Source organism: Corythoichthys intestinalis, chromosome 11 (genome assembly GCF_030265065.1).
Source record: "Corythoichthys intestinalis isolate RoL2023-P3 chromosome 11, ASM3026506v1, whole genome shotgun sequence".
NCBI classification, from domain to species: Eukaryota; Metazoa; Chordata; class Actinopteri; order Syngnathiformes; family Syngnathidae; genus Corythoichthys; species Corythoichthys intestinalis.
The window spans coordinates 14,614,072-14,636,778 of record NC_080405.1 but is presented as its reverse complement, the minus strand read 5'-3'; the positions used below and the strand labels follow the sequence as shown (position 1 = coordinate 14,636,778).

The window sequence follows — 22,707 nt, the reverse complement described above, 5'->3', positions numbered from 1 at the left end:
CAGGTGATTTTAATGAACTAAGACAGTTTGTGTTAACTCTAAGCGCTAAAGTTGCAAAACTGCAACAAGCAACATGGCTGACTTTAGAAATCAGAGGTGCACTACTTTGCACCGAAAGACACACATCTGACATCTATAATCAAACATCTGACATCTTTTGGTGAAAAGTTGTAACTACATGAGGCATCTTTGCAGCTCTGACTTGTTCAAGTCAGCCATGTTGCTTAATCGTCGAAATTTTGCGACTTTGGCACTTTGCAAATATTAACATGTCACTTTGTTTTAGCTGGCATGCTTGCTTGTACCATTGATGAGCTACAGATGAAAGCAGTGTGTTTGTGTGAATAATTTAACTAGTAAATGCAGCCATTTATGTAACAAGTGTTCATGTGTCTCCACAGGCTTTCGCAGCAGAGCTCCATCTTTATCCCCCATTTTAGTTGACTGTTGACCCAGTCCTGTTTCATTACATCCGCGTGGAACGCACCTGTCTTCTTTGTTTATCTGGTCTCCAAAGCCCACTGTGTTGACAACGGTGAGCTTGAGGCGGACGTTGCTCTCCTGCAGTTCATAGGTGTTGGACTTTAGCGTCACCCCAGGTTGGTTGTGCTGGGTGGGCTCACCCTCGAACTTGGTGTTGAACAGTGTGTCCATCAGGGTGGACTTGCCCAGTCCCGTCTCACCTGGGTGATGGAAGTTCAACCATGAATAAGCTGAGGTAGACATGATCTGTAGCCTCTTTTCAGAGGTTTACATACATCATCAAAGCCGTAAGAGAAGCTAATTTAGCCCCAATTTTCTCCTTTTACAAAAAAAAAAAAAAAAAGGGGGGGGGGGGCAAATAAAGTGAAAACGTTCCACTTAAATAGGCTGTATTAAAGGGATTTATGACCACTCTCAAGACAGGTTTTGCATTGCAGTTGACAGGTTTTTGCAATAACAGCTTAATGGATTTCCACAAATGTCTCAAAGAATCATGCACAGGCAAATTAAAAAACTTCAACATCTTGGCAGTTTCAGGACTTCTAGGTTTTTCATTAATCAAATCAATATATGCAAATTCAAGCATTTATAGTACATAAAAGAAGGTGTGTATCTATCTATAAGTGAGCTCAATTAGTGGCCTGGGTGGAGGTTGACTTGCGTGCCAAAATCCACTGTACATTTACATTAGCCAATACACCCGGTGTCTATTCCAGCGGGTGTTTCTATTTAAGGAAATATCACTTGACTTTCATGAGATTTCACTTGGTTTTGAAGATGCAGACACAATACCCATCCAAACGCAGGGCAACACACAGGATAGCGAGCGCGATAGCTTGTTCGCTGATGTACTCTGACGTTCATCTACAGTATCTCGGAGGCAGTTAGATGACTCAGTTAGCCAGCTCTGTCTATTTTTAATTCTTCATGGCCAGAACTGCCATCTATGTTGGCCCATTTTTGAAAGCTATGTTGCCGTTTTCCTCAAAACGTCCTCAGACTAATCCTGTGAATCTTAAATGACTTCGCTATCAGAGTTGTTTTTGGCAGCCCTTTTAATTTTCATTTTAGTCCTAGTCTTTAATTTTTGTTTTAGTCTTAGTCTTTTGGACGATAATACTTATTAGTCTTAGTCATATTTTAGTCATCTCAAAATGTGTTCGTCTAAGTCTAGTTATTGTTGACGAAACCTCAAGACTAAATTAGTCCAGTTTTAGTCGACCTTTTCTAAAAATATTTTTGTCTGTAAAATTAAGACATTTTACTCCAACAAATAAATAAATGAAGGTTTTCCAACTATTTTGAATGACAGACGAGCACATATTGTAGTGTCTACAAGGACAACACCAATTTGTTCATAATACATACTCGGCAAGAAAATAGTATATTACTTTCAATTAATCATACCCACCTGGATGCCACGAACTGTATTTAAAAAAGGTGTCCGAGAGTTTAGGAGGACGTTTGCCATTAGCCTAATGCTAACACAAATGCAATGCTGACGCTATGAATTTTTTTACACGAATTTAGTGTGTGATGATCACTAGGCACAGACCTTTAAAGACTAAAGCAACATTGCATATTCTTTCTGGCAAAAAAAAGAAAACAAATCTTACCGTGTGTGCAAGCCTGGAGACTGGCGAGCAGCAGCACGTCACATAAGTGACACAACCAGACACAGCTACGATGCAAGCTAACTACACATAAAATGTCATACATTGTGAACATGTGACGGAAACTACTGGGCATTTTCGTTTCCTTGTCGTCTCGTCAGACGAAAACTTGCATTAGTCTCGGTACGTTTTAGTCTCCCAAAACACATATTTAGCTCGTTATCATCTCATGATTGTCATGAAAAAATTGTTCGTTGACAAAATATTTTTGTTATAGTCATCGCTGACGAAAACAACACTGTTCCCCATTTTAATATTTAATAATGGTCATTTGTTAGAAATAATCTGTGAAGATTTTTTTTTCTAGATGCAATCAAAGTCAATATAATGGATGAAAATGTCACACATGAAAATATACACTCACCGGCCACTTTATTAGGTACACCATGCTAGTAACGGGTTGGACCCCCTTTTGCCTTCAGAACTGCCTCAATTCTTCGTGGCATAGATTCAACAAGGTGCTGGAAGCATTCCTCAGAGAGTTTGGTCCATATTGACATGATGGCATCACACGGTGCAGATTTGTCGGCTGCACATCCATGATGCGAATCTCCCGTTCCACCACATCCCAAATGCTCTATTGGATTGAGATCTGTTGACTGTGGAGGCCATTTGAGTACAGTGAACTAATTGTCATGTTCAAGAAACCAGTCTGAGATGATTCCAGCTTTATGACATGACGCATTATCCTGCTGAAAGTAGCCATCAGAGGTTGGGAACATTGTGGTCATAAAGGGATGGACATGGTCAGCAACAATACTCAGGTAGGCTGTGGCGTTCCAACGATGCTCAATTGGTACCAAGCGGCCCAAAGAGTGCCAAGAAAATATTCCCCACACCATTACACCACCACCACCAGCCTGAATCGTTGATACAAGGCAGGATGGATCTATGGTTTCATGTTGTTGACGCCAAATTCTGACCCTACCATCCGAATGTCGAAGCAGAAATCGAGACTCATCAGACCAGGCAACGTTTTTCCAATCTTCTATTGTCCAATTTCGATGAGCTTGTGGAAATTGTAGCCTCAGTTTCCTGTTCTTAGCTGAAAGGAGTGGCACCCGCCATGGTCTTCTGCTGCTGTAGCCCATCTGCCTCAAAGTTTGACGTACTGTGCGTTTAGAGATCCTCTTCTGCCTACCTTGGTTGTAACGGGTGGTTATTTGCGTCACTGTTGCCCTTCTATCTGCTCAAACCAGTCTGGCCATTCTCCTCTGACCTCTGGCATCAACAAGGCATTTCCGCCCACAGAACTGCCGCTCACTGGATATTTTTTCTTTTTCGGACCATTCTCTGTAAACGCTACAGATGGTTGTGCGTGAAAATCCCAGTAGATCAGCAGTTTCTGAAATACTCAGACCAGCCCTTCTGGCACCATGGCATCATGGATGTGCAGCCGACAAATCTGCAGCAACTATGTGATGCCATCATGTCAATATGGACCAAACTCTCTGAGGAATGCTTCCAGCACCTTATTCAATCTATGTCACGTAGAATTGAGGCAGCTCAGAAGGCAAAATGGGGTCCAACCCGGTACTAGCATGGTGTACCTAATAAAGTGGCCAGTGAGTGTTTATTTGTGTGTGTGGGGGGGGGGGGGTTTAAAAATGTTAGTTTCCTCTTTTGCAATGCAACATGATCTCCTAAATAATAGGATCTGGTTTCCGAGCATGTTCCAGAGACATGCAATTAAAGCTTCACGAAAGAATCTAAATTGCCCATTTGCGTACATGTCATTGTGCCCCGAGATTGGTGAACAGTCTATGCTGTCCATTGCCTCTTGCACAAAACCAGTTGGGCCATGACCCACATAAAGACAAACAGATGGACAGTACCACCATTGCATACCATGTAATTTCGCTTCCACAAACTTCCTTTTTGATTGACACAAAACACTGATTATTAAAACTATATTCCCTTATAGTAAATTATAGCTAAGGCAATAAATGCCAGAAAATACATCAAAACACACATAATTTCTTTGTTCTTTGATGATAAAGAGTCAAATAAAACCAGATTTCCAGTGGAAGTGCCTAGTGATGAGTTCAGGAACCCGTGTACAGAATCGACACAAACCAGCCACTGTTGTTTGACTCTCTTACCACAAAGTCATCCATTGTTGACTAAAAGCGGCAGGATGTTTAACAGAGCCTGACCTTATGAGAGGTTCACAGTGCAAGTCAAAATGTTTGTGCGGCGCCGCTATGACACTTATGTCCACGATCAAGATATGAAGTGTTACCGCACAAACAAGGCACAGAATAAATTGAAATAGCAGCCATTGTGCTGATCTGTCAATCTACTGTCACGTAGGACATACTCACCGACACAGAGGATGTTGAAGCAAAATCCATGATTGACAGATTTGTTGACAAGCTGGTCGGGCATGCTGTCGAAGCCAACATGGCCTGCGAGAGGTACGGCGCGAGCACCTTCTCCCTAAAAACAACAAATGACAAAAATGGTTGAGCCACCACTTTCCTTCAACAGAGCATCCTTTATAACGCACTTGATTAATAATTGTAAATATGTGTTACATATTTCCTCTGCTGACTTCCTGTTTCCTGGAGGCTCAACTTTCTATCCACGCCAGGAAACCACAGCTTGCCTGTGTGTTATTGGTCATTTCACAAAGTTTACACTGAAAGAAAATTTACGCTGTGGCCACCATGTTAGCATCAGCCAAATCTAACCTCATCTTGACTGAAATGTGTCCAGACGTTTGAGTGGAGACCCTTTATTTTCCTCTATTGTTGTTTAGCTGTGTTCATTGCGCAGTGGTAAGCAACTTTTCTTACATTTCCAGCCGCAAACATTACAATGAGATGACGATAAATGTGCTCAACCACTGGGCAACAAGCAATAATTCCACTAATATCCACAGGACTAGGACTAGTAACTTAACTAGTGCTGTCACTATTGAATAATTTTAGAATCTATATGGCAGAAAACACAGACAAGGCTGAAAAAGCAGTTTCTGCTCTTGCACCCCTCTTTAAAATAAACAGCTGCCTTTTAAACCAAAAGAACTGGTGTGTTAGATAGAACAATATGTCTATGTGTATATGACTAAAGCAGTTTCATGGTGCATTATGCCGCAGACTATTTTTAATTTGTCCGTTTTACCCTGTAGACCCCCCTTTACAGACACTGCGCAACCGCTTTTGTTTCAACCCAGCCAAGAAGGTAAGTAATTAACTGACTATAGTTTTTAGCTTAAATCATTTATTGATGTTTTTTTTTTTAAATATTAGACGACTAAAAATTACACACTTGCATGTTTGAAACTTTTAAATAAATTACGTCACAATGAAAAAAATAGTGTCTGTAAATAGGTCACGGATATCTACTTCATAACTATTGCTTGATTGCTTTTTTTTTTGTTACCGTCGCATTTTTCCGATATTTTAGATGATAAATAATTTATCCAAACAAGGGTAGAAAAAGTTTAAAAGGGTAAATATTTGAAAAAGAAAATCTTGACTACTCCTTGTTGTCTGGGACTTCTGCATCACGACCCGTGTTGTCTTACCGTGTTTCACCCATAAAATCCAAACAAAGTCCAGCTGTGGCCATTAACATCTGTCTTGACACTCAGCGTTACATGCTACATGGAGTTTTTGGATCGAAACAAGGTAAGTACACGATAATATCTCGTTAAAATCATGGTGTCTTTAAATATGCTCTCACCTCGAGATACCGGAAAGCCACAAAAACACATACATTGCAGTCAAACGCTACCGCGAGAATTATGGACACAGCAGGGTAACTGACTAGCATGCTGTCAATTAGGCCTGAACGATATATCGTTTAAACATCGCCATCGCGATGTGCGCATGTGCAATAGTCCCATCGCAAGGACGTGCGATAGTTTAATTTCATTTTTTTTAATCCACAAACGTTTGTTTTGAGGAAGGAGAGGGAAAAAAAGCGCACAGCTTCTTTCCCTCCAGCAAGTCATCGGCTCCTCCCCCTCCCCCTGCAACAGCGGAGTGGAGGGAGGAGGGGCCTAACAGCAGAGCGGAGGGAGGAGGGCCCGTTCTCAAAGTGAAAGCAAGCAATCAACACGTTGGAGGAGCAAGGAAGACTGTATCCAAAAGGAGTTTTGGAAGTATTTTGGCAAGAACAAGACTATAAGGGACAAAAAACAGCCCTGTCGACAGTGCCTCGCCATGGTTGCCTCAACAAGAAGTAATCTGTCAAACATGTGGGACCATTTAAAACGCAGGTATCTATGCATTCCTGCTACGAGCTCCCCATCAGAGGCTTTTTAGCACAGGTGGGAACATTGTTACATGCCAACGTTCTTGTCTCAAGCCTGCTATAGTGGATAAACTAATAGTCTTGGCCAAAAACATGAGACCCAGTTGAGAATTGCTGAGCAAGGAAGGTGGACGATATGCAGACAAATACATAACACAGCTGAAGGAATGTCTTTTCTTCTTTTTATTCATGTGACAGCTATCGGGAAGGCAGGAAATTTGGGAGTTAAAATGGTTCTGTTATTCATCACAGTTATTTGCAGTTATTCAGTTCAATTATTTACAAGTTCAATTGAGTTTGTTTCTTTTATATTTAAATTTATTGTAAACCGTATTTTTCAAATAACTATATATAGTACAGCTGCACATAAAGTTTTGATACTTAATATTTTTGTTGAAATATTTTTACAACTTTGTTGCCGTTTTGCAGTTTTATATTGTTATATTTTGTGTAAACAACTCAGGGGACTAATGCACTTGCACTTTTATTAGTCAGATTTAATATTTAAGTTCAAATATGTTGACAACTTTGTTGTTTAACTGAGGTTTTCATGTATTGTTATAGTTTGTGAACTCTTTTGTCATATTTAATATTTTTGTTCAAATATGTTGACAACTTTGTTGTTTTACTGAGGTTTTTATTTATTGTTATAGTTTGTGAACAACTCTTTTATTTGTCATATTTAATATTTTTGTTCAAATATGTTGACAACTTTGTTGTTATTTTACAGAAGTTTTTATTTATTGTTATATTTTGTCAAAAACTTAGGGGACTAATGCACCTGCTCTTTTATTTATCATTTAATGTATTTGCTGCTGTTGAAGTGTAAAATATTGTATTCAATAAATGATCTATTTTGTGCAGACATGACTTCCTGGATACCTTCATACAGAAATCTTCATCATTCACAAATTAAACGGTATTATATGAATACACTGTGGTCACGGTGTGTTATGTAAAGTATTTCCAAACAGCTATTCAAGTCATTTAGTGAAAATTTCTTTAAAAAAGATAGATCTTTTTTTTTTTAATATCGCAATATAATATCGCAATATATTGCAAACCTAAAAAAAATCGCAACAATAGTTTTTTCCAATATCGTTCAGGCCTACTGTCAATTATCTTTTTGACCCTTGTTGCCGTTTGGATTGCTTATTAAGGGAGGGGTATTGATGTATTAGATGCTTAAATCAAAGCCCAGGGCCTAGGCTTCAAGGCTAAATATAATACCGTAAATAGATAGTGTTAGGTACTCACATCACATTTATATGTTCCCTTAACGCATATGGAGCCTTTTATTCTCAATATCTCACGTTCACATTCTTTAATCATAATTGGAAAGAAAAAAAAAAAAAAAGTTAAAAGCCCACTGCAAAAAATTAAATATTATGGTATTGGAATTTAACCCCTAAAATTCCCCTGGAACTTTTTTTTTATCTTTTGCACAGATTAAGATCAAGCCAAATCAAAATCTGGATGCAGTAAAGTTATCATTAACTATACAGCTAACTCCCCCTTTAGCCATGTTCATTTACAAAATAAAACACAGGGCTAAATTAAATCTACATTTACTCACACATCAATTTCCTTTATTATTGTTCATCCACCCACATGTTGTAGTCCATGTATATTGATAGTCAAAGACTTGAGTAGACAAAGGGTGATCATCTTTAAGTGTTTGTTATATCTTATGTACCAGAATGTTTTTTTTTTAAATGAGAAACTTAAAGAAAATTTCAAAGGTCTCAAAAATGTATTTTTCACTCCGCTGATTTGGCCAACTTTTAAGGTGTCAAAAATGCCCTCCTGTTCAAAATGTTTCTTCCCCCAGAAAATACAGATTTTAGGCTTTCCAAAGATGTGTCACACATGCATATAGGACAATTTTGAAATATGGTCAAATTGGGAGTCTCAGAGCGGAACTTCAAGTCACCTGAGTGTTTTCCGCCATATTGATTCTTCCATCAAATAATCAAGTAATCAGGCGCTATACCCCGCTCACAAATGGTTAAATCATGGACAGTAAGATTCGTCATGCAGGCTCTCTGGACCAAGTGTAAAAATCACAGTCGAAGCATGTGTGGGTGTGTGCGTGTGGACGGTAGCCGTGGTTAGAATTCCTTTTCCTCCAGCCTACGACACAACATTAGCAAAGAATTTAGATTAGAAGTCAAAACCAGTAGCCATTGGCCAGCTGTGCGGTCACAGCTCTGACAGCAAAAACATTCCATGGGAAGGTGGACAATCGGTAAAAGAGACAGTTGATTATTTACAGTACACTTTAAATAATCTAAATTTTAAAGACTTGAGTTGAACAGCTGCTGCTGGCCCGGGTGTAAAAATGGCGGATGTTTTTGGACAAACCCTCAGAATTAAAAGTATTTTAGTTGGAAGCAGGGTCAAATTTGCAAATAGACAAACCCAAGGCCCTGACTACTGTATTCCACAGTTTTAGTGGAGATTTGATACAGGAAGAGGGCAGTAATGGCAAAATAAACACGTAGGCTCATTTTGAGGAAAATGAATTCATTTGAGTGGAGGGAGAAACAGGAAAATAAACTGTTTTTTACAAACTACCTCATGTTTGTAATGTGTCCCAACAAGAACGAAAGCCATACATGCTCTCTTGCGTGTGGAAGTTGCAATGCTGTCAGAGTCCGTTGGGGAAAATGCAGTAGAGATGAAGTGGAGAGCAGAGCTATACTGGACTGTCTCAGGAAATTAGAATACACAATATTCTAATTTTTTGAGACAGTCCTGTGTATATATACAGGACTGTCTCAGGAAATTAGAATACACAATATTCTAATTTCCTGAGACAGTCAGGAAATTCAGTCCAGTACATCACAATAATGTTTAAAAACATTAATTAAACATGACTGTTTTGGTCAATTAAGTAAATGTATATTTATGTTTACGTAAATAGTAATCCTCTGTAAGGATGAAATGTGAGTGCTTAAAACATGGGCGCTCATTGTTTTTTGATCGTAGATCTATCTACTTTTAAAAGAGACAACCTCCCACGAGCTACCTTTATTTTTTTTTATTTTTTTTTTGCTACCACGATTAGGTGTGTGACAAAATATCAAAATGGTGACATACCGTGATACTTTGCATCCTAAAAGGTTATCGATATGCTGATACCAAGAATTGAGATATCGTTTTAAAAAGGTGTCAATGTTTAAAAAAAAAAAAAAAAAAAGGAGCCAACAAGTTGCTACCAAACTTTTCAACCATAACAGTGTCTAAGTTAACTCTATGGCTGCCATTGACAGCGCTCAACGCCCAATCCATTATGACTGGGAAGGGCGAATTAATGTTTGTTCCTTCGAAACCAAAGCATTTGCAATCACTCCGATTTTTGGGGCATTTACATGTCACTTTCTGTTCATTTTAGGGCATATAATATATATATAATTTATATATACATACTGTATAATTTAGGTTACAGAACAGAAAGTGACCCATAAAATGTCCCAAAGTCAACAGGAAGTGACCCTGAAATGCCCCAAAATTAACAGGAAGTAACTGAAAAACAACAGGTAATGACCTGAAATGACCCAAAATTACTATATTTTCCACACTATAAAGTCCATCTAAAAGCCTTCAATTTTCTCAAACGCTCATAGTCCGCCTTATAATCCGATGCGCCATATGTGGATCAATATTCGTTAGTCATGGCATAACATTCCCGTTCACGCAGCTTCATCTAGTGCGCGGGGTGGGCAAACTATTCCACAAAGGGCCGCAGTGGGTGCGGGTTTTTGTTGCAACCCATTAAGAGGACACATTTTCACCAATCTGCTGTTTTACAAATGCAATCAGTTGATTGCAGTCAGGTGCTTCTCATTTCTGCTGAAACCTCATTGGTTATATATCTGTGCTGGGTCAGTTGGAACAAAGACCAGGACCCACTGCGGCCCTCGAGGACCGGTTTGCCCACCCCTGATCTAGTGGATGCATATGCAACCCCAACACCTACTCCATCTTATAATGCAGTGCACCCTATATATGAAAACACTTTTCAAATAGGCCATTCATTGAAGGTGCGCCTTATAGTGCGGAAAATACAGTACCTCGTTGCCTGGTATTGGCTGCCACTGAGGGCCGTAGAAGTGGGAGGGGCCCGTTTCAAGTGGGATGGGCTCATTCGCTGCCACCCTCCCATTCAAATGGACGTCTACTAGTGATAAACCTACAGCAGACGATTGAAGATGGCTTATTTTTCTGTTTATTAGTTGTTTTGTAGAATATCCTAAAAGGATTTCCTGATCCATGTATCGATAATCGTTGTATCGCCATATCGCGAGATCATCGTTATTGTGAGCTATGTATCACAAATCGTATCGTGAGGTACCAAGAGGTTCCCAGAACTTCCCGGGAGTGTTGCAGAGAATAAAGCGTATATATTTTTGTCTCTTTTGGCAACGCCTTTGTATTTCTGGATTATTTTGTTACTTTTTAAGCCCTTAATTTTTTTTTTTTTTTTAATTAAAAACACGATCATTTTCACCCAATTTCGATTCTCTGAAAAATGGCGCGATTGGCCTGACTTCCTATCACGTGATCGGATCGGGGACATCCCTAGCTGATACACTCGAATCAGGTAAAAAGTAGCTAAGAAAATAGGCACATACACTTTATAGTTTCTGTACCTTTGCAAAATGTCTCTGTCCTTCACCAATCTACATGTGGGACTCAGGCAATGCCCGCTTCACTTCCTGGTGCTATTAAAGCTTGTCACAGTGGGTAGTCAATGTATGATGAGTAGGTGGGATAATCTAAAATACTTGCATTTGATGGACTAAAATAGAACTGCCTTCAAAAAGGTCTTACAAATTTTGCCAACTTCTTGGAAATATTGCCATTTATTCATGTTTTTCTCCGCTAGTCTATCACACATCATAAAAATTAAATTGTTTTTTTTTTCAAAATTGTTAAACAAGATTCTTTCCATTCAATGCATTTAATCAAAGTATTTTATGTTAAATCCAAAGCTGCCATTCATGATTATAGATTAACCAATGTTGTTGCTTTAAAAATCAACTGTTTTTAACATTCACCACACAGTAATTTTGGCATGTAAACAAAACACAAACTGAGGAACCAAATTAACAACCTTAGTTCCTACTGTTCCAACAACTTCAATGTTATTACATGAACTGACTCATTAGCTGTCATTAACAGTTATAGACATCCAATCCCAAGGGCGTAGGTTTGGTCTCAATATTGGTAGGGAGGATATAACAGAATAATCTGCATATACACTTTTTGCTGGGGACGGGACATTAATAAAATCAAACAGATTGGGTGAATGGGGTCAGGGCTAGATTTCTCACCAATATGAACCAAATTAATTGATAGGCTAAATAATTAATGCAAAATAAATCTGTATTGACTCATACTAACTTTCACACTGCAAATTTACAGTATAACATCTTAATCTGATGTTTCTTCTTAAATCTAGTCGAATAATTTTCTCCATTTTGTTTTGAGTGTTAAAGGCTAGTTAACAGATTAATGCGTCAGATTCTTCCACTTACTTTAAATAAATATTACAACAGCATTTGTTCTTATTAAATTCTAATTCTAAAAGTTGGTCATTTTTCACCTAAATCAAGAACAAAATGCTTTCAAATAATGTTTTCAACAATATCTATTCTTGAATTAAGAACATTTCTGACAAACAAGTTTTTTTTTATATATTAAATATACAAACTTTTGCTTAAAATAAGTCTGGTAAGCCTATTTTTTTAGGTTTTGCAGTGCATATGTGTTGGTTTAGGTGGTACACTGTTGGACTCAAACTTTTGTTGTCAAAACTACTCAAGAAACATTTTGAAAACTTCCAGAATAAGTGTCTAAATTTTATAAGCAAATTTAAAGAGCATATGACACGAGAAAAAAAGTCTTAAATGGCATTATTATGTGAATTAGAATCATATTTTGAGACGATTCGACTATATACAACAATTTAGCAAAGCACAGATGACGAGAAATTAGTCTTTTAATCTGCCGGTTAGCCACGCCTACCATTATAGGGCTTTAGCGTCCCCAACAGGTGGATGACGTCAGCGGTAGACTGGGTTCATCGGTTTTACTATTCAGCCCATTGAGGGGGAATTATTCAGAACGAGGAAAACGCGACGAAGAGAGCCGCAAAATGTCATTGTTTCAGTCTCTCTACTCCAATATTTTTACAGGATATTCTTTTTATCCAAGTATTTTTCCCCAATAGCTATATAAATGGCTTGAGAAGGACCAGTCAGCCCGTCGAGGGGGAATTATTCACAACGAGGAAAACGCAACGCAGAGAGCGGCAAAATGTCATTGTTTCTGTCTCTTTACTTCAATATTTTTACAGGATATTCTTTTTATCCAAGTATTTTCCCCAATAGCTATATAAATGGCTTGAGAAGGACCAGTCAGACAGTCGAGGGGGAACTATTCACAACGAGGAAAACGAGACGAAGAGAGCGGCAAAATGTCATTGTTTCCGTCTCTTTACTTCAATATTTTTACAGGATATTCTTTTTATCCAAGTATTTTCCCCAATTGATAAATAAATGGCATGGTCATGATAAATAACAGTCTTGTGCTGAATGGAATATGAAATAATAAAAATGCATTTATTCAGGACGACATGGCAAAATTACTCCATAATGGTCAAAACTGTCGACTTCACCTTTACTGTCGCACCTCCCGAACGATATTTTATGGCACCTAAATCGGACATATGTCATTTCCCTTCCCCGGCTTTGGAGAATGTAAACAAACCAAAAGGCGTGACAGCTAGCCGACATGCTAACCCGAACAGAGTGATGTTTCAAAGTCTTCGAAGTGGAAAATCACACATAACTATCCTGGATTATTTGACATGAAGATCCGGTTGTCGATTGTCCTCGTGGATCGGCAAACCGCCCGGCGGAGAGCAATTTACAGTTCGTTCCCCGGGAGGAGGGTGGCTGGAGTTGTTGTGCAGCTAACGTGCTGCTGCTAATGAGCATTAGGAGAGCTTTTTACATGCCTATCAATGATCAAACATAAGTAGTCCTTCATTTAAAGGAAGTTTGTAGTGTTTACTTTGTAATCGCTGTATTTGTATTTGACATAATACAAAACAAGATGTTTACTCACTTCCTCGTAAGTCCATTGGTCCCACAGTAAATATCCACGGTGAATGGGAACCTTTTGAAACTCCAAAAAGGCGCATACGCCTCTCCCTCATACAGAATGATTTTTCTGCAGCCGTTTGGCTGGCGTGATGCGAAAAATAAACGTATTAATCCGCAAAATCAGCTGAATCCTTCGTCCTCATACACAACAGTACACTGCAGCGTGAAGAGGACGCCTTCTACCGTACACGTTAGAGGTGTGCAAAATTTCCGAATCCTAGATAATTCGCGATTCGGCCGTGGAAGATTCGAGAACGATTCACAAACATCCAAATTCCGGTTATTGAAATATGCCAAGTAAAGCAGAAGTACGACACACTCAGCGCGCCGCGCGGTCTTCGGTACGCAATTAGGGACAGAGCGAGAGTAGCTAAACATCATGCTTCTCATTACCCGGCCCCTCGGGTAACGCCAATGCTCAACTCACGGCTCTAGCTCAACTCATGCCACGAGATAAAAAAAAAAAAAAACAACAACATACCTGACTGCTGCCGAAAAGCTGCTACAAGCCACATTATGTTACGGTAGATATCATTTATATAGGACTAGATGCATTATAGCTTCGGTATCGTTACCAGCACATCTACAAAAAACTAGATGCGGGCGTTAGTAACGGCCGCCATCTTAAAGCAGTATACTTCCCTGCAAGGCTGTTGTTGCGAACCTTCCAAGCGAACCTAATTAACTTTTTATCTAAAATACTCCTAAATCGGTAAAATATTGACTTGAATCTATCTTTAAAATAGTTTTAAAACTTTTACATGTTGAAAGTAGACAAAAGAGAAATTATGGAATAACAGGAGCAATTTTAACAACTTTAACGGTTGATTCACAACATTAAATTAATTGAAAGTAGTTTAAAGCTGCTGATATAGAATGGGGACTGGAGTTTTTTATTTACTGTTATTTTTGTATATTTGTTTATTGCTATATGTTAACTTGATACTGAAATAGTAGTTTGGTTTAGCCTGAGAGGATTTTTGAACAATTTTGGAACTAATGTACAAAACAAATTTAAAAAAAAAAAAAAAAAAAAGAAGGAGTGGGGTGCATCAATAATCGTTTTATAATCGAATCGGAGCCTCTGAATCGTAATTGTAATCAAATCGTTAGGTGCCCAAAGATTCCCAGCTCTAGTACACGTCACAGCGCCCTCCTCCTCAATGCAAGACCGAAGCCGGAAGTCACTCATTTTCATGGCGCGGGATTAAAAAAAACTAAATAAAAATAGCGATCGCTTAGCGGCCCATATCATTCGGGGGCATAAAATACCGCGTGTATTATGAAATAAACAAAGTTCAACAACTTTTTCGTGTCACAGGCACTTTAAATCCCAATATCAGAACACAAATTACATTAACAATCATCCACAAGAAATACAAACTTTTTAATCATCTTTTAACTATCAAGCAATGCAAAAAAAATAATAAACTGTTCTGCGCATGCGTGTAATGTTAAAAATGGCCGCGAAAGCTGCGGTTCCAAAGTCAACACTACAAACCTTTGATAAAGGAATATTTACTTATGTTTGATCATGTAAGGACATGTAGAAAACTTCCTCAGACACATCCTGCCATGTGGCTGCACACAACTAAACTGCACGCCGCTCTCTCACCGTTCACGTCTTCGCCGTGTCTTTAAGCATTTATTTCTGCCATATTAATGTTGCACGTGCATGTGTATGATGTAACTTACTTAGCACCTTTGGATAATTCACCTGAATGTAAAAGAGTGCTTATTCACCGCAACCAAAGCTTCGGGAGCAAAATATTATCATGGGTGAAAAATGTGACAGAACACCAGCTGTGAATGCGTGTGTGCGTGAGTTTGGGGTAAGTCGTCAGCCAATCAAACTTGTGTTTGAGGGGAAAAATGGACTGGCCCATTTAGCAGGTCAAAAAGGGGTCAATGTAAGTCTGAACATATTGAAAGTACTGTAATCCAATTAATAATGGTATGGTTAATTATATCCTTACAACATCGGAAGACAATCTAAATAACCTATATAATTGAAGTCATTATATAATGCAAATAAGGTTGCTTAAAAGTTGGTGGGGATTATTTGAGCATCCTAAAAAGTTGGTAGTGTTATGTCCCTACCGTCCCCATGCAAACTACGCCCTTGTCCCATCCATTTGGACTATGAAGGAGCTGGCAGCGATCATTTAATCAATTACACTGAAATATGATCATTCAATGCTGGCCATCCCAATTTCAGTAGGTTTGACATCTATTGCTTTCACTGGCAAGGAATAAGTTAATAGTAACTGATAAATAACAATGTTCAAAATTCCGACAGTACAAGGGGCCCCATCAATGAGTTTGCCATTGGCCCCAAATAACTGCATATGCTCCTGGTTGGAAGTGCAACATTCCTAAAACCCTTCCTGCCTTTCAAGACACCCACAGCCAAGTTCCACAAACAAGCCAGCCGCAGAATGGGATGTCAAAGTGAGAAGAACGTGCTATTCTGGGAACAATGTCTGCTTTTTTTTTTTTTTTTTTTTTTTTTTTTTTTTTAAGATAGACAGTAAAATATGCACAGTAACAGCAGACATACTATTTTTTGCTAATTGCAGGGTCTCATACCGGGGAAAAAATCTGATATTCTTATTTCGTTTACAAGACAACGCCCGTTTGAAAGTTGAATTGACTTGCATGAGATAACATAACGGAAATGAGCAATGGAGCAGATCTGAAATGGGGGCGTAGAAAATGAATGGCCTCATTACAACAGCGCGTCTTTTTTTAATATAGTCATCTACGGAGCATTTCATTGGTTAAAATGAACATTTAATGAGGCACTTGCACATTCTGACCAACAAAAGGATCAAACAATACGTCTGTGTGTTTGATCATTGTGGAGAAGAAAATCATAAGTGATACTCACAACGAGATTTGAATTGCCAATTCGAGATTAGCATCATCTCAACACGACATTTTGCCAATAAAAATGATGAGAAGCACATTGAAGGGAGAGCAGATGAATGTAGCACACCCACTTCGTTTAAAATGGCCACATTTGTACGTGTTTTTTCTCATTGCTCAGAGAAACGGTATGAACAGTTCGGGTTAATTAAAAGGGGATACTCACCGCTTGCCTCGCTATCTCCGTGGACGCCATTAGTAATAGCCGTTAGCCGTGCAAGCACTACGAGTTGAGCGAGGGAAGCTGAAGATCTGAGGTTACGCAGTAAACTCGCCCTCTTTTTTGGGATGTACCACTGCTAAAACAAATTTACCAAATGTTATTTTAAGTAACACATCCTAAACCGCCCTGAATTATATCTTATTAATGAAATACACCACATATAATTCCAAGATGCATGCATTGTGTAGGGTTTTAATCGATTACACACGTTTTGACCGACCACTGTCCAATTTACTCCCCTACGAGCTGATTTAATGGATGCATCCACACAGACTTGCAGTGAACCTCGGTGAATGAACATCACGAGCGTTTTTTGTTTTTTTTTAAACAGTCAATTCGATTGATCGTCCATGTAGAAAAATCTTTTCTTCCTACTTTTTGCAAGGTGTCAAAAACACACGAAAAAAATACTTTTTTTGCGTGATTGTTACATTGCCGTTTTTGCCAAATTTCTACAAGAATTTCGATTTTAGGGTTAGGATTCGATTCTCTGTATAAAACGCAAAAGTTAATTATCATTCATTTAATATACTTATGTGTATGGTATCACAAAACCGTGACTAAAATTACGAGACATTTTTTAATCAGGCTAAAAATGTAACTTTAATTGTGGAATCAACCAAATATATAAATATAACAAATTTAGAGAGCTAGATGCAAAATGGGCGCTGTTACCCATTTACCTTTGTATTGTAGGCGGTTATATTTTTATTTTGTCGGCCAATGGAGCGTGTAACTTACAAATACAATAGCTAGAAATTGCATTTTTTTTAACCAGCCTAATTAAATAGTTATAAATTGCTCGATTTTTAAAAGGCTTTGTTTTTCATAAATGTAATCGATGCAGTAAATTAACTACATAAATTAAATTTTTTTTTTTTTTAATTGTTTTTTTAATTGATACAGTTCAACATCCGGCTTGAGTCACAGCCATGTCATAACTCCGCTAGTTATAAAGCAGACAATTTGAAAATCCGTCAAGATTTGTAGAGTATTTTAGTGGAGAAAATCACTCACATTAGGTTCGCTGCAGGAGCCCGCCAATACTGCTCTAAGATGGCCGCTGGTCACGAAATGCGGCCGACTCCAACTTTTATATCTAGCTTTCTATATGTGTGGTACATCTATGCAAAAAAGTGCTCAAAATAAACCGGAAGTGTATTTTATGAATGACGCCCCCTCACATCCGGGTTATGTCACGGCGACCAATGGCGTGAGAGTAGCGAATTTAAAAAGAACCCGCACTCACTTTTTCGTGTCATTCCTACCATCTTTCAGTTGAGCTGAAAACAGAAAACACTCTTGAGAACGACTGCGGAAACGTCGGCTTTCATATCTACACTTTTATCCATATTTTGGTTTTCTCTCGTTTTCTGAACTTGACGGAGTTGACAAAGTATGTTAAAATGTTAAGACTGTCGTTCCCAATGAATGCTTAAAATCTGTCTCTTTCATCTCCAGAAGCAATGGCTCACCTCTTTACAAACCGTGAAAATCAAGGTCTGACATCTCTTGCCTTCAAAACAGGTGGGGAAAATTATCTTTCGTTTTGATGCTACTTGACCCAGGGACCCCTAATTGATCATGTATTACAGATGGGCCCACGAAGACTCCAATGAGAGGCAAAAACATGACAACTCCTTTGCGGACTGGTAGGAAGGCTTTCGGAGTAGTCAACACGCAGTCGACCCCGCTTTTAAATAAGCAGGAGAAGAAAACGAAGGAGGTTAAAATTGGCAATGTACTAGTAAGTCCTGATTGTATTTTTTTCCCTTTTGTCTTTAATAACGTTTAAACTAAAAAAAAAAGGGTTAATGGGGCAGCTGTTTTTTCAGTTATATACATACACACACACGCGAATGGACTTGAGCACAGGTGCATGTGATAAGATATTAATGACATAATCAGGTAAGTAATTTGGTATGCTCAGATTTAATTGGCTAACATAGTACTGGCATTAATGAAATGCAGCCACTTCCAAAAAATACTGGCTTTTATGTTTTTCCACTATCACACATCGGGGGGAAAAATGCATCTTCCCCTTTGAGGTTTGAATCTAGACCATGGGGATTAACTCAAACGACAACATCAAAGAACTCTTCTAAAGTGTGATCACTCCTTTGTAACTAATGACTAACAATCTGATGAAGTTGGCTTTTGGAGAAATGCATTTTACTGGGTTGTTGTTTCCATATCAGAATTAAGTGAAGCTATCTTTCCCCCCCTCTGCTTGGTCATAAAAAATTGTGGACTACATTCCCCCCAAGAGTTTTTAGTGTTTCTGAAATCCCCAAAGTTGCCTTTTGAAATGACTTTAATTTTGGGTAATGTCAATTATGCGTCCTACACAATTCAGTGAACTTCCATGATTCTTTAATTTTTGTATAACTGGTTGTGAATGCCAATGTCTGGCAACAATATTGATTAAAAAGTTTAGGGTAATTTGATGCCTAGTAATTAAAATGAGCAGACAAAAAGTAATGAGCCACACTTGTTTTAACTAAAGATGCACAGATAGCAGTATCGGCGGGGGGGGGGCAATCCAGCCCAAAATGGTGGTACTGGTATCGGCGAGTACCAACAAAGAGGGCGCCGATACCATTTACCAGTCCAGTACTATAACACGTGATCACAGTTTCCCCCCCCCCCCCCCCCTCCTGACGCTCCCTACACTCTGCTGTGTGATGACACGTGCATGACAAGCAGCTATTGCTATTGGCCTGCTCAAGACCAATGAGAGTGGGCCAATAGCTGCTCTTAACCAATGCCGGGGCAACTTTTTCATATGTAGGAAAAACCAACTACGAGGGAAAATGTCGGCGGTCTGGAAATATTCATTTATAATCTCCCTCTAGTCCAATGGCTACATGCAAGATTTGCGGCCTGAAATTTTCGAGAGGTGGAGTTAAATCTGCCAGTTTCAATAGACCCCAATCACCAACGTCACACAATCCCGTGATCGCTGTATTGTGCCGCCATATTGTCCGTCATTGTGTGTCCATATTGTCAACGATCGTAGTTTCTAAAGGTTGATTCACTTGCAAATTATGGAACCCCCGGTGCTTTCAGACGCTGTAAACTCATTGGATGAGTTGCATAAAAGCCATTTTTTGGAAAAGCTTTGGTCGATCCAGTCGCCAGATCCATATTTGATGCCCAAACCCATGTTTCGTTCCGTCCCGTGCGTCAGAGCTCGTCCTGAGACAACAAAATTTCCGATCATACTCCAGTTTATGTCACGATGAGGAGTCGGGTACCCAAAATCTGCACCGGCCCAAATATAAACAGACATCTGGTCAGCTGAGCATCACCGTTGTCACGATTGTAAAATTAAACTTGATCAACAACGGGCCGGTGTGTGCCGAAAAATAGCTGCCCCGCGTGAAATGTCCCCGCTGACGGGAGCGCTTACTTAAACGCTTTATTGACGTGAAAACGACAAATGTTTTCATGGACACATTACAGTAATTAATGGATTTACGACTGTAAGATCAGTTTTAAATAATTACACAAAATATTAGGTCTACTGTATTTTGGTAACAAATCATGGACTGGGCCACATAACCATCTTTGGACAGAAATGTATTAGTCTACAGGTTTTCATGACCATATCCCAATGACAATCACACAGGTATGACATTTATTAATTCAAGCAGAGTAAAATAACACAGATTCACGGTCCAAGAAAGTAGTTTCCGTGTGGGCGCTCTCGTCAGAGGGGACATTTCACGCAGGGTGGTTATTTTTCGGCACAACACCTGTTGTTGCGCCCACCTTCTTGCTGCGCGACCGTGGCGACGAGCTTCGTAGTCTGTCTGATGATGTCTGCGATCGTGTTGGCATCATATTGATGTTTTCGCCGCTGTCTGACGGCTGTCCACACAAACTCATCATGGACAGGGATAAACAAACCGTGCTGCTTTAGAGATTTGCCCTTTTAACAATGGGCACACAAATGACCGTTTTTCTTCTCTGTTACTGCAACCAACCGCCACACATGCCTTCACCATTTTGATTAATCAATGTTAACGATTGTCAGGAAGGTTTTTGGGTCCGTTTACTAGGCGGCGGTTCCTTAGACAAGCAGAAAGACACGCAGTAATAGGAGGAATGTACGTAGCGGTAATATGTAAACACGATGGGCTGACGGACAATATGGCGGCACCAGTCAGGGGGGCGGAGTTGTGACATCATGTGATTGGGGTCTATACCTCGAACCTGATAAAACATTTGTAGACGAAATGTGAACGAACAGAGTTGGAGGCTACAACAGCAGCAAATGCTACCAAGAGAAGGGGTGCTGGACCGGAGCAACAAACCCTGGTCAGCCCACTTCGTCTGCTATATTATTATAATTTCATGAAAGTTGTACTGTTTGGCCTTTGAGAACCAAAACTCTTTAAACAAGTTTATTCATTAACTATATTTTTACTTTCTTACTGTTAGGATAGTATTATACATGTTTTAATTTCACAAATTTAGCACTACTTTGGCCTCTGATAGCCACAGGTTTATTTAACTATTGTCACCCATACCAGGTATGCAATAAAAAGTTCTACTGAATTCACTTGATGTATATCATCATTTCAAAGTGGTATCGACCGATACTGGGCAAAAAAAATGGTATCGGTGCAACACGAGTTTAACACAATTTATCCTGTTCTCTTCCGGTCAGTCATTTTGTAAAATGGCCTAGCACTTTCAATTTCTGCACCACTTCCTGCCTCGTTCCCTTTAAACAATAATGCCCTTTTATGTGCAAATAAACAGCCATTCGAATAAGTTGTTTGTTTAGTACTTTGAAAATTCGATTTTGTAACCCTAGTTGTATTTATTTTGTTACACTCCACAGGAAGCCAATGTCAAATGTGAAGCTAAGGAGGAGGACTATCCGGAAATTGAGAAGGTATTCCCTTATGATCCATTGGGTAAGTATCTTTTAAAAGATTGTGTATGATTTAGAGAGCTCTCATTACTTGTTTGAATGGTTTTCCCTCTGTTCCAGAGTTTGAGAAATATGGCGACCCTGAGGATTTAATTTGTCTCGGTAGTCTCCCTCTCGCTGGTCTGGTGTTCCCAAAAGCACCTCCTCCATCAGAGGAAGACCTGCATGCTTACATCCCTCCACTCCCAAACACATCGCCACCACGTCGCCCGGGTAATGAACATCATTTGGTGGTCACCTTCCTAATATTTATTAACCCTTCATGTATGAATTATTTACATTATCACATTGAACTCTTTAAAAACAGCGACTGTCTCTTTGCAAATGAGGCAGACACAGTTGTTGCGTATTTTAGTGAAGAAATAGTCCAATTTCCACCTATCCTTGAGGTGTCGGCCGTCGCAGTCAATTTTTTTTTTTGTTGTTGATTGTCGCCACTTTAGAAAATTGGAAGTAAAGGGTCACACGGGGTAATGTTGCTTAGAGTACTCCTGCCTTTTAGTGGGTAAATGAGGAGCAGCATTTGGTGTGTAAGCTACTCCATATGCTGGTAGCAGTACTGCTGACCAATTCATTGTCTGTGTGCGGGCCAGACATTATTGATTTTATGGCAGAGGCTGGGGGCTGGATGAATTTGACCACGGGCCGCATTTGGCCCCCGGGCCAGACTTTGGATATGTATGCCTTAAAGGATTAAATGTTTTTAGTGTCCACTTTTGAATAGGTGACCACTCTTTGAAAGGGTTGTTTTTTTTTTTTACTATTGTTTCCACTTCAGCGAGCTCAGAAGAATGTTAAATAAGAACTTGCTCAATCCACAGCTTTGATATGTCATTTTATTCCTTCCAGAACGCTTTGAGTTTGACGCATTCCTCCAAACCATTGACGAGCTTACTGTTGAGCTTCCTTCAGAACCTGAAAGCGACCAATTCAGTCCTCTCTAAACCTTTTAATGTTTTAAATGTTATTATTTGAGGGGTTTTTTTTTTTTTTTTCCTTGGTTCAATAAACTTCTTG

The 22,707-nt window shown here is 39.1% G+C and overlaps 2 protein-coding genes across 5 annotated transcripts in view; one reads left to right on the top strand and one right to left on the bottom strand.

Moving 5' to 3' along the window:
• Positions 1 to 16,818, bottom strand: part of septin6 (septin 6) — a 32,100-nt gene extending 15,282 nt beyond the window's left edge. For all 4 annotated transcript variants that reach the window (XM_057850467.1, XM_057850465.1, XM_057850468.1 and 1 more), the window contains exons 1-3: positions 16,689 to 16,818; positions 4,481 to 4,595; positions 488 to 683 (exon numbers count right to left, since the gene is read on the bottom strand). In XM_057850467.1, coding sequence (XP_057706450.1) covers positions 488 to 683; positions 4,481 to 4,595; positions 16,689 to 16,718 — 341 coding nt within the window. In that variant the 5' untranslated portion in view covers positions 16,719 to 16,818. The remainder of the gene's footprint in view (positions 1 to 487; positions 684 to 4,480; positions 4,596 to 16,688) is intronic.
• A 1,156-nt stretch (positions 16,819 to 17,974) lies between these two features.
• On the top strand, positions 17,975 to 22,706 carry pttg1 (PTTG1 regulator of sister chromatid separation, securin). The gene is made up of 6 exons (XM_057850473.1): positions 17,975 to 18,141; positions 18,207 to 18,272; positions 18,341 to 18,492; positions 21,598 to 21,673; positions 21,751 to 21,903; positions 22,540 to 22,706. The coding sequence occupies exons 2-6, from the start codon at positions 18,212 to 18,214 to the stop codon at positions 22,632 to 22,634; spliced, it is 537 nt and encodes a 178-aa protein (XP_057706456.1). The 5' UTR covers positions 17,975 to 18,141; positions 18,207 to 18,211; the 3' UTR covers positions 22,635 to 22,706.
• The last annotated feature ends 1 nt before the right edge of the window (position 22,707 follows it).

Coding starts and splice junctions, on each gene's coding strand:
- pttg1 (XM_057850473.1), top strand. CDS start 18,212: ATGGCTCACCTCTTTACAAACCGTGAAAATCAAGGTCTGACATCTCTT. Junction 18,273..18,340: donor ATCTCTTGCCTTCAAAACAG/GTGGGGAAAATT, acceptor CATGTATTACAG/ATGGGCCCACGAAGACTCCA. Junction 21,904..22,539: donor ATCGCCACCACGTCGCCCGG/GTAATGAACATC, acceptor TATTCCTTCCAG/AACGCTTTGAGTTTGACGCA.